The sequence below is a fragment of the Festucalex cinctus genome, chromosome 1 (assembly GCF_051991245.1).
Source record: "Festucalex cinctus isolate MCC-2025b chromosome 1, RoL_Fcin_1.0, whole genome shotgun sequence".
In the NCBI taxonomy this organism is placed as follows: domain Eukaryota; kingdom Metazoa; phylum Chordata; class Actinopteri; order Syngnathiformes; family Syngnathidae; genus Festucalex; species Festucalex cinctus.
This window is the reverse complement of record NC_135411.1, coordinates 12,787,243-12,800,008: the sequence shown is the minus strand read 5'-3', so window position 1 is coordinate 12,800,008 and position 12,766 is coordinate 12,787,243. Positions and strand designations below refer to the sequence as shown.

The 12,766-nt window shown below is 42.7% G+C and overlaps 1 protein-coding gene across 1 annotated transcript in view; it reads right to left on the bottom strand.

Annotated features, from left to right (window-relative positions):
- Positions 1-349: 349 nt before the first annotated feature.
- ptger4c (prostaglandin E receptor 4 (subtype EP4) c) overlaps positions 350-12,766 on the bottom strand; it is a 29,347-nt gene continuing 16,930 nt past the window's right edge. Inside the window, exons 3-4 of the mRNA XM_077516110.1 lie at positions 4,479-5,579; positions 350-1,939 (exon numbers count right to left, since the gene is read on the bottom strand). Coding sequence (XP_077372236.1) covers positions 1,358-1,939; positions 4,479-5,327 — 1,431 coding nt within the window. The 5' untranslated portion in view covers positions 5,328-5,579 and the 3' untranslated portion in view covers positions 350-1,357. The remainder of the gene's footprint in view (positions 1,940-4,478; positions 5,580-12,766) is intronic.

Sequence of the window (12,766 nt, the reverse complement as noted above, 5' to 3'; positions counted from 1 at the left end):
TGTATGTGGCCCTCAAATGAAAAAGTTTGGGCACCCCTGCTTTAGAGGCTTCCCTTTATTTGAATTTTCAGTATGAGTGATAGTACTTCAGAATACTACGGAAATTTATGCCCTTTCATAACGTCTTATGCACATGCAGTATTTTATTGGGCGCTCGTTAAGTTACTGTTAGCCGATTTTTGTGTTAGAGCACCACCTGCTGGCTGAATGGGAAAATCACGACAAGGTGGGGACTCGACTGAACTCATCAGTGTGGTTTTAATTTGCACAGTCAAAAACATCACGTCATAAAAGTTTTTTTTTTTTTTAATATATCAAAACACTTCAAGTTGGATTTAAAAAAAAAAGATTTTGACAAGTTGTTTACATTCAGTTGTCCTTGCCTGCATCACTTTTCTATGGCACAGAGAAGGTTAGCAGCACGTCATTTAAAAAGTACATCTCAACACCATCATGCATTGTGTTAACACACAAACAAATGACACAAATTGATACAGTACATGTTAAGTTTAGTTTGTACCCATTGGGTATAAAAGTGATTTTTTTTTGGTTCACATTTCCTTGCGTGGAAATTGGTGCAGAAGTTTTGGACCAGCACTTCTTTCACAATGTCCACGTTTCTAATAAAAGATACAAGAACAGAGCACCTTCATGTCCAGGCATGGATCCACTTTTCATGTTGTCAAAAACACAAGTTGGTTAACGTGTTTAGTTTGTAATTTTTGACTTTCACGATTATCAGAGAGGCTGTTAAAACGATGCAAAATATAAAAAATTTAGGCGACACCCAAACAAGTGCATTTTGTTCTATCCCGTGTGCGGCAAGTTTAATTTCAAACGTTAAACTGGTTTGCTTTGCAATAATAGTACACTCATTGGTCAACACAGTATTCTGCTCATTCTAATTAGATCCAATACAAAGGGCTGTGTAAAAACGATAAATACCTAGTAATGAATAATGGTTTTGTTGTAATGTATTTTATTATGTGGCTTTACGTGCTGAGGTTTTCCTGGTTCATACTGTGCCCCCTATTAAAGGTGCAGAGGCTTGAGCCTACTTTTTGCTCCTCCTCCTTCCTTATGTATTTTTTTTCCCATCTAAAAATCTCAGGTGACCCATCAGGCTTCACATTCTGTCTCACCTTGCTCGTCATTGTTGCTTTCATGTTTCTTGGTGATCAATGATCTGAATCTGAATGAACCTGTGTAGCCACCTTTTGCCATTCCTACTAAATGATAGAAAATTTGTGAGTAAATAATTGAGATGAAATCATATTTTTTTTGTATGTGTCGTGACATTTTTCCAAATTAAAATATGTGAATTGGCTCAGTAAAGGTCGGGAAACACTGCATTAGATTAGATGCATTTCACTGACTGACAGGAGCTCGGGGTGCTAAACATGCACGTGACCATCTCGCCTGTCATGACACGCGTCGAGGTCGGCTGTCCCGGTGAGGCCTTCACAGAATCCACCTGCTGCTGCTTTGCATCACCCTCGACTTCGTGCTCGCCGACGGCTGCCGCGCTCGCTTCCACGCTAAACGGGTGGAAGTTGACCCGAGCTGTGTCGTACTCCCATCCGTGTCTCATGGCGAACTTGGTGAAAGACGGCGCGTCGCCGCCGGCCGTCGACTGCCGCGGGTCTTTCCTGCGTATCGACGCGTAGCTGGTGTCGTTGGTGTTGAACGACGGAGGCGAGTCCTGACCTCCGACCCAGCCTATATGGTCTCCGCTACTCTCTTTCACACGAGTTACCGCCCGCTTCAGCTTCCCGCAGCCCTTCAGGAGCAGGTTCTTCCGGCAAAGGATGTACACCCACGGGTCCAAAATGGGGTTGAAGGAGGCGAAGCGAATGGCCAATAGGTCGCTGCGGTAGTCGGGCTTCCCTCCGGCGGAAATATAAGCAGGGTCATAAAGCTGATTCATGAAGATTCTCACCTGACACATGGAGAGAAAGACAATTTAAGATAGCAACTTGATATAGCATCTAAACCTATTTTGAAAATGGCGTGCAGTAGGGTTTATCTCTGTGCAGAGGCAGGTTAAACTTAATGTTGGTAATTTCACCGACAAGTGCAAGGCTGGCAAATCTGTGAGGGCTGCGCTGCTGTGGGAGTGTTCACAGCCGACTTCAATTATGGCCAAAGGGTCGCCTTTGAGTACCTTAACATGAGGCACGGAAGTCGCACACAAGAATTGTGATATGGCAGAGGCACATCTGAGCCATGACGTGGGAACTTGGAGATGATTCAGAGGGTTTGATGCCCGTTGTTCACTGATTAGAACTAAAATACTGTATGTTGCATTAGACCAACTGGCACTGGCAACGCTGGCCACTTAGATGTGGATGGATGGATGGATGGATGGATGGATGGATGGATGGATGGATGGATGGATGGATGGGAGATGATGGATGGCTGGCTGGCTGGCTGGATGGATGATGGATGGATGGACAAATGACTGTCGGACAGATGCATGGGCTGATGATGGTGGACGGACGGACGGATGGAGAGATGGCTCGACGGATAAATGGATGGCTGGGCGGATGGATGGATGGATGGATGGATGGATGGATGGATGGATGGATGGATGGATGGACAGACGGATGGATGGATGGATGGATGGATGGATGGATGGATGGATGGATGGACAAATGACTGTCGGACAGATGCATGGGCTGATGATGGTGGACGGACGGACGGATGGAGAGATGGATCGACGGATAAATGGATGGCTGGGTGGATGGATGGATGGATGGATGGATGGATGGACAAATGACTGTCGGACAGATGCATGGGCTGATGATGGTGGACGGACGGACGGATGGAGAGATGGATCAACGGATAAATGGATGGATGGATGGATGGATGGATGGATGGATGGATGGATGGATGGACGGATGGATGATAGATGGACAGATGGATGGACAAACGGGTGTCGGATGGCTGGATGGACAGATGGATCGACAGAGAAATGGATGGAATGATGGATGGATGATGCATGTATGGATAGGAGGACAGTTGGATGGACAAATAACTGTCAGACGGATGGATGGACGGATGATGGATTGATGGGAGAACAGATGGACGGATGGATGGATGGACAGATGGATAAATGCTGGGGTGGTGAGATCCGGTCCTTGAGGGCCGCAGTCCTGCAGGTTTTGGATATTTCCCTTCTTCAACACAGCTGATTCATGATTAGTTCATCAGCAAGCTGTGCAGAAGCCTGATAAACGAGCCTGTTGATTGGAATCAGCTTCCCTTCGAGTAGGGAAATCTATAAAACCTGCAGGACTCCGGGCACCGAGGACAGCAGTTTGTCACACCTGCATTAATGGATGGATGGGAGAAGTTGTGTTCATTGCATCAAGTTATCAAATAGTATTGTATATGAATGACAGTTTCAGTATAAATGTTTTGTTTTTACTTGTGTATTATTACAGTCAGTACTTTTATATTTACAGCACAGGAGTTTTTTTTTTTTTTTTTCACTCACTCACACAAGCTTACGTCATGTAAGCCACATAGGGTCTCCAAGGCGGAGGAGCGAACCCACGCCAACCGACACCGAAGGCAAGTGACGGTTCCACTCCTCCACCTGGAGTTTTTTTCTTTTTCTTTTTTTTTTCTACAGCACAGGAGTTGAATCAATACTTTCACTGGTGTTTGACGTCACGTTTTACACTTAATAAGAGAGTACTTTTGCCAATATTCCCTTATTTCCCATTCTCATTGAACACATCATCAAAAGAGCTCAGAAATACAATGTGTACAATTTTCCGCTTTTCATTCTTCAAAAATATAACTTTAAATATATCTTTGTTCAGCTGGCTATGTCATTCCGTCATCATTGCTGGTCCACTAGATGGCAGCTAAGGTTAACTGACTTTTGTATCCACCTGTTGCTATACAACAAAATAAGGCAAAACTTCCTGTGAATATATCAGCATTATGTTCCATGCACTTAGTGAACACGACCAGATTTTTCAATAAATCAATTTGTAAGTAGCATATTCATATTCATAATTTTTGTGACATTTTTTGTTGTAGCCTATGCTGTGACATTTTTCTAACGGAAAAATGTGAGCCTTTATTGATTCAATAAAGCTCGAAAAGCACAGTTTAAACATACTTTTATGAAATGAATGAATGAATGAATGAATGAATGAATGAATGAATGAATGAATGAATAAATATCAATCCATCTATTTTCTTGACCGCTTATTCCTCACAAGGGTCGCTGGCGCCTATCTCAGCTGACTCTGGGCAGTAGGCGGGGGACAGCCTGGACTGGTTGCCAGCCAATCGCAGGGCAAAAATAAATAAATAAATAAAAAATAATAATCAATAAATAATATATCATCCTATAATAATAATCCTCCAATAAATAATATAATCAGATAAATAAATAAAAATAATAAAATAAATAAATAAAATTACACAATTAAATAGTGTTGAAAAAAAGGGCTGGTTACCACTAGAGGGATGGAGCACACCAGGAAAACGATGGTCATGAAAACGAGCAGCCAGAACATTTGGATCTCCGCCGCCGAGGACACCGACTGCAGCCGGGGGAAGCGCCTCCTGGAGCCGCCCTGCTCGCACGCCTCGGCCCGGACGATCCCGGTCCTCTGGTTCATCCCCACCAGCGACTTGCAAACGGCCAGATTACACAGCACCGTGACGGCGATCAACAGCAGCATCACCCCGCCGTACAGCAACGAGTAGCAGGCGCCCAGCGGATCCGTCGCCCTCCAGTCCAGGAAGCACCAAGTCCCCGGGAAGTGTTTGACGTGCTGCCCGAAGCCGAAACTGGGCATGACGCACAGAACCATGTTGGCCAGGTAGACCGCGAGGAGTGCCAAGCGAGCCATGGTCCTGTCTATGTGCTGGGAGTAGAAGTAGGCGTGATTAATGGCCAGGTATCTCTCCACGGCCATCGCGCACAGGATGGACATGCCGGCCGAGCCGAAGAAGAGCATGGAGAAGGAGAAGAAGTGACACAGGAGATCTCCGCCGGGCCACTGGCTCGCCACGTAGGTGGCGATCACCACCGGGCTGGTGAAGCACGTCCCCAGGAGGTCGGTGATGGCCATGCCGCACACCAGCGTGTAGAAGGTGGTCTCCTTCTGCTCCTTCTTGGAGACGCACAGCACCACGATGGCGATCACGTTCCCCAGGACGCCCACGGCGAACATGGTGGCCGAGGTGACCAGCGACCGGGATTCGAGCCTCAGCGTGGGGGAGGCGTTGAGGTTGTGACCCAAGGAGAGTGCCGGCTCCGAACCGTTCGTGTCCCACGCTATGGAGTCGTTGATCATCATTCAGACAAACAAAACAACAAAGTGGCGCAACGGGTTTTGCTTAGAGCATGTCATCCCACGACTATTAAAACAAAACAAATTCAGAAAGTGCACTTGCTGCTCACTTCATGTTTTTATCCCGCATGGTCGCGCGCTTGCTTGCGTGTACACGTTCCTTTTCGATGCGGGTATTTAAGCTCAGTGCTGATGTCAAGACTGTGACGTGCGTGCGGGCAGCATGCGAGCGCCATCCGCTCCCCGTGGATCTAATTTCTACAAGCAGAGTCAAATCGTTAAGTGCAAAGCATTTATCAAAAGGGCATGGGGTGGGGGGGGGGGGGGGGGGGGGGTTATGGCGTTTATTGGTCACTCACTGAGGATGAATTACAATAATAAACACGAAGAAAAAAAAACACAGTATTGACCATAGCATTAGATACATTTGCACAATTTTCTAAACAGCTTATCTTCGACCTATCTTCGTTGACTTTCGAAGAAAAGTGGGATACAACCTGACTTGTCGCCAGTGCCACACAATTTCATGGCACATATAGACAAATAAAGAAAACAGCCATTCACACATTAGAGTCTTCTTTTTACCTGACCAGAAGCTGCTATCAGGTCAAAGCTAAAAGGTAAGCAGAGCTGCAGTGTATCTGTATGATTAGCTTGACGAATATTGTTCTGCTAAGTCAGGGGCCGCCAAACTTTTTCCTCCAAGGGCTGCACAGTGCACACAGAAAAATAGAAAGATGCATTAAGGGCCATTTTGAATTATTATTATTATTATTATTATTATTATTATTATTATTATTATTATTATTATTATTATTTACTTAAACGTATTAAACACGGAAAAAAAACAATCAATCAAGCAAGTGTCATGGTTTGGGTTGGGTTTGGATTGATTTTGTTACTTTTTTTTATGGCTCGGGTTTGATTTTGGTTTGGTTTGATTTTTGTCCTCATGTTTCTTTTGTGTTCTAGTCATGATCTGTGTTTTGTCATGTTGTTCTTGTGGGCTTCCCGCGTCTCATCAAATCTAATTATGTCCACCTGTGTTTGCCTCCCTCTCCTCTTGAGTCAACCAATCAGAAACCTCTGCCACTTGTGTCTTGCCAAGTTGTGTCTTGTTGTATTAGTTAGTGTGTGTGTATTTAGTCTCTTGTCTCCCCTTGGTCTGCGTCAATTCACTATTATTTCCTCCTGAAATGCTGCCACATTTTTGCCCCATAGTTCCTCCCAAGTTTGCCTTCCCGGAATTTGTTTGGTGTTTCTAACCAGTCCCTTGTTTACCTCCTTGTTTTTGTTCTATTAAATCCCTCTTTGATTTCACCTCTGCCTCCTTGCCCTGCTTTGTCGCATTTGGGTCCTCCATCACATCCACGCAAAAACCATCCTTGACACTAAGCTAGCAAATATATATTCATCCATCCATCCATCCATTCATCCATCCATCTTCTGATCCATTTGCTCTTCACAAGGGTCGCCGGGGTTGCTGGCGCCTATCTCAGCTGGCTATGGGCAGTAAGCAGGCTACACCCTGAGCTGGTTGCCATTCGATCGCAGGGCACACAGAGACGAACAACCATCCACACTCACAAGCACACCAAGGGACAATTCGGAGCGCCCAATTAACCTGCCATGCATGTTTTTGGAATGTGGGAGGAGACCGGAGTACCCGGAGAAGACCCACGCGGGCATGGGGAGAACATGCAAACTCCACCCAGGAAGGCCGGAGCCTGGACTCGAACCCGAGTCCTCAGAACTGGGAGGCGGACATGCAAACCAGTCAGCTACCGTGCCGCCCCAAATATATATTGTTTATATAATTAAGCTATTATGAAAAACTGCAAAACTTTCCAAAAATTGATAAATCTGATAAATCTCCTTGCGATTGTCTGGCAACCAGTCCAGGCCGTCCCCCGCCTACTGCCTGAAGCCGGCTGAGATAGGCCCTGGTGCCCCCGCGACCATTGTGAGGAATAAGTGGTCAAGAAAATGGATGGATGGATCATAAATCTCCAATATGGATTTTCCACGAAAAATGGGGATTTGCTTCTACAAAACCTCCAAACTAAGAAAAAAAAAAATATATGTATTGGTGGAAAAATCTGGGAAGAGATTGTGCCAAACCAACAAAAGCTTAAGCTTAAAATTGGCAAATCTGATTAGCCACTTGTTTGAATGCATGTGTTAGCTCCGCCCAGTTTATTATGATAAGTACTCAGAATCAGAATAGCTTCATTATCGTTTTATGACAAGGTGCAAAAAAAAAAAAAAAAAAAAAGACCAACAGAGGGAGAAAGAACGGGAAGCCTGACGGGTCACCATAAACGACGCCCCGGTTCTGAGATGAAAAAAGAGAAAACATAAGAAAGTGGGAGGGAGGAAAACAAACAGTCCTTAACTATGCTCCTGTAAGGGAGGAGCACAGTATAAAAAAAAACCCCTCAGCAAACAGTCACATGAATACACAACAAACAGCGGCTCATATATTTGCTCATGTGAGAGTGAGGTGAAGGGATATCCGGCAGTTATAACAGGGGTAGGGAACCCTGGTCCTCGAGAGCCGCTGTTTTGCCTGTTTTCCATGTCTCCCTCCAGCACAGCTGACTCGTTATCATCATTATCATCATCAGCAAGCTCTGTAGAAGCCTGATAACGATCCAGTTCATCAAATCAGCTGTATTGGTGGAGGCAAACATGGAAGGAGTCAGGACAGTGGCTCTCGAGGACCAGGGTTCTCTACCCCTGAGTTATAAGCAGCCAAGCGGGTGCTCATCACCTCCCAGTGCGAGTGCACTGGAACAGAGGAGAGGGGCGAGTTGGGAACACAGATGAAAAGTCTCTGCATTTGCATGAGATAGAACCACCCCCCCAAAACAAAGAGATTTAAAATATATTTTATATATTTTAAAATGGATATCAAGTGTGCTGTGACTTTTTGTCCATTGTGTTTTCAAATGTGAGAAAAAAAAAAGTACAGTAGAATAATAACTTCTTTGGTGACAACAAGGAAAATTGAAAATTGAACAATACAATAAAAGAGATACATTAGAAGCAAAATATTGTAAAAATCAAAACCGTCTGTGATAATTAACAAAAAAAGCATTTGATACATGTTGGAGTGTGCAAGTGTACCTAATAAAATGTACGATGAGTGTCAATGATAATAATGGCAGCTGTGCAACTTTTCTGCACTGAGACACATAAATAAAATCTAATTGGAAAAAAAAAAAAAGAAAATCCTGTGAATTATTTTTTTTTAGCCAGTATTTTATTTTGTGGTTATATCCTCTACAGGAAATGAGGGATGTGAGTCATGCAAGTGAATCATTTAATTATTAAAGACTTGGTTTTCGTGGATAAAACCCTATTTTGTTTTCCAAAAGACCTGAGCGGAGTGTCTGGCAGCACCAAGGTCAGCTCCGAATGCTGCCTCTGTCTAAAAAAAGCTATTACTTGTCATTAAATGTTCATAACGCAGACTTTTTAAAAACAAAACAAAACAGCTTGAAGGGCTTTTCAACCAAACTTGACCGTAATAAATTATATGCATGATACATTCTTGTGGAAGAGGGATATAAAAAGTCTCTGTTGTGATACTGTACTGTTATTTATTTATTTATTTATTTATGATTTCAACCAAGCCTGTTACAGATAGAAAAGTGAAGGTTTCTTTAGAAATCCTTTAAAACAGACATACGGAAAGAATAAATCACAATTTCACACTGCAATGGGTTTCAACTCATTCGTTTTCAATCAAGAGATTAAACATGCGCTAAAATTTTGGGGAAAAAAACAACTGAAACGTGGCTTTGTGACTGATAAAGTAAGATGACATTTTGTATTCACTGAAGTGGAGCTATTGAACGGAATGAGAACAAAAGCCCGAAATTCGCTCTACAATGGACCTTTTCTCTCGTCTGAAGTGAATTTTTCATGTGTGCTTGTGCTTTGATTTTGCAACATCTTGTCCGTCAAGTTGAGGGTTACACTAGCGCTTGTCAAACATCTTACACCGCCTCAAAAATACAGTAAACATTGAAAATATCAAAAATGAGCTAGAGGTTTTATTCCTAAAAAATCACATTTGATATTATTGTAAAAGGCTGTACATTAACAGTAACACAATTTGAACTGTGCTGAAATATAGGAAAATGAAAAAGCAACTGCTTGTGAGTGTTCTCATTTATATGTGTGTTTGGTGACTGGGGCTCTCCTTGCCCACTCACGAGGTCATCACACCACCTTTGTTGCTCCATTTTTCTTTTCACTTTTTAAGTCATTCACTCCCAGCCATATTCACAGAAGCAATCCCGTTCGCTCCAGGCTGTTTTACTGGATTTTGACTGATTTTGCAAGGACCACAGAATATTGTGTTCTATTGCTATAAAAACTTGGAACCTATCAAAAGAAAGACTAAAGTCTCTTCTTTCATCAGGAAAAAAAAGTATGTTTTAAAAAGTATGTTTTATGTTGTAGTTGTTTCCGTTTTGCAGCAATTAGCATTAGAATATAGGTATTTTCACAAACCTATTTTGAGTAATTGAGCTTTTTCTCAACATAGCCCTGGTTGATCTCATTTGCTCTGCTGCCACCTGCTGGCCGTTTGTGTAATAACTACCCTTTCTACAACCGTTCTTTGCAGTTGAGAGGCTGCATCAAAGCCAGTCTAGCAAAAAAAACAAAAACGTAGAAATACGTCTTTGGGACACTGAAAGGAATGCTCAGGTAATGCTGCATTCGAGGATGGTCGGAAGTCGGGATTTTCCGAGTTCAAACCAGGAAGTGTGTACGGGAACTTGGAAATTCCATCTGCGAAGTCGGGAAAAAAAAGGACCCCGATTTCACCGACGGACTACAAGTGACGTCAGTCGAGAATGGCGACCACAGACCTTGACTGGTAAAACACAATTTACTTGAATATATAACTAGATAGCTTTCTTCATTCAAAAATATTTGTCATAACTTCACGTAACACAACGTATGTGATTGTATGCCGCTATCTCCCTGCATGAAATTATACAGTTAACTGTATGGAATGCTTATGAAATAAGATTAAAGCAATAAATGAATCAAAATTGCAAAAAGGTAAGTTTGCTGGAGGTCAAAATGAGTTTTGAGGACCAAAATAAAAAACAATTTATCACTATCCGCCATTTTGGTTGCTTACTTTCGCCTCAAACACTTTCAGGTCGGGACCCGGAAAAAACAATTCGGATATATCCGACTTCCGACCATCCTTGAATGCAGCATAACAACTAATAAGGCTCACCTGTTTTCTGGGGTTGGTCATGTGACGTTCACAAGCTGAGCCCTTAGGCACTGTGTCATTTTCAGTTGAGAACAAGTGACAGTACAAGTCAAAATGGCCGCCCCCTGAGATGGTTAAAAACGAGTGGATTTTGCTGCTTAATTCATATTCCACAAACGTGACTAGTGGGGGTGCATCGATATATATAACATATATATAATATAACATATATTTTTGTAAAGAAAATTTTTGACTTGACTTTAAACATGGCTTCTACGGTCCTTAAAGTTCTTATAAAATGAAAATTAATGTGTTCTAAATTTGTGACACACCTCAGAGAAGAGTGTTAACAATCCTTCATGTTTGAGCCATGAAAATATTAAATGCTTAAAGCCTCCGGTGGCTGGAATACATCCCACGGGGTTGTCGTGGGGCTTTTCTATGACAACGAGGCGCTCTAAAGCGGCCACACTAGCACAAAGCCCTTGTCAATATAGCTGTCAAGTCGGACTGTAAAAGAAAAAAAAAAAAAAAGCTTTCTCTTTCATCTTTCTCTGCACTCACAGCTGACAACAAGGCGTTCTAAAGCGGCCATGCCAGCGAACTATCCAAAGGCTAATTTTATTTTCAATTTATATAGTGGAGAAGGGGCGACTTGTACAAGCCTCGCCGTCCTAAAAAGGACAAATGAAATGCTGAAAATCAGTTTAAACAGTTTGTTTGTTCAAAATAACTCAAAATACAGTCATTAATAGCTAACCCCCTGTCACCAAAAGTGAGTACACCCCTAATTGAAAATGTCCAGATGACTTTCCCTCCCGAGTGCCATGTAACTCGTTAGTAGGGCTGGGTATTGCCGCCAACCTCACGATACGATACGTATCACGATACAGGGGCCACGATACGATACGTATCGCGATACATATGTATCCCAAATAAGACCCATTTTATTATTTTTTTAAACAAAATATAGGAAAATTGGTACACTGAGACACGTGGCATGTTAAGTTTATCAATAAATAAATGTTGACATTCTTCCTCTGCTTTCATTTTTCTTAGCAAGACACAGTGTCCAATCAACTGTGAGCTATTTTTGCATTAATTGAAGGCAATTAACTTCAAAGACGCTGCTGGTTTTGATTTTTTAGGTACAATGCAAGCCGCAAAGGCAAACGTGAACTGCCGATTTAAAGTTAACGAGCAATATCGATTCTGACGCCTGCGTATCGATACGTGTATTGTGATGAGGCCCGCAACGATATATTTCCGTATCAATTTTTTGAGCACACCCCTACTCGTTAGTGTTATAAGGTCTCAGGTGTGACTATTTGACATTGTTTTTCCCTGTTGGTCTACCTAACTAACCAAAGTGTGCTCTTTCTTTGGACTGGATTGTGGCAACATGAGGACGACTGCGTGAGAGAGTGAGTAACCCAGCATCAAGCACGGGTACATCAGGCAAACTTTGTAATTTGTGTCCCTCTTGAGATCATACACAGAGAATAATGGCTAACGGGCGACTGGATGGATGTCTTCTTTGAGTGCTCCATCCCCCTCGAAAAACTCTCTGTTGCCATAGCGATTAACATGGGTGATGAATGAGCAGCCAAATTGTATTTGTTTAGCATTTATTGAATTTCTGATTACACATCCATTAACCTGTATTTACTTCCTGGATTATTAATTTCAAGACTTTGGTCAGCTAACATTGTATCCTGCATGAGTACACATCTTTTGAAAAGTACTGTGGTTGGTTGTATTTTATTTTATTTTATTTTTGTAATATAAAATTTAATTTTGTTATTATAGTCTTTGTTAAAATGACAATAATTGGCTTCAGTTGTGGCAGTATTCACATAAATTCACATTTTGGCTTTTTTTTTTTTTGCTGTGGAAGTGATCCTCATTTCTCCTCTTCCTGCAATTCCTTAATATGCCACGAGATGGTGCCAAAGCTCTGGCTATTAGGAAAGTAGTACGTGTTGTTAAGGAAGTGTGTTGTAGTGACACATCTTGCCTTTCCATCCATCCATTTTCTTGACCGCTTATTCCTCACAAGGGTCGCGGGGGCTGCTGGCGCCTATCTCAGCTGGCTCTGGGCAGTAGGCGGGGGACACCCTGGACTGGTTGCCAGCCAATCGCAGGGCACACAGAGACGAACAACCATCCACACTCACACGCACACCCTAGGGACAATTCG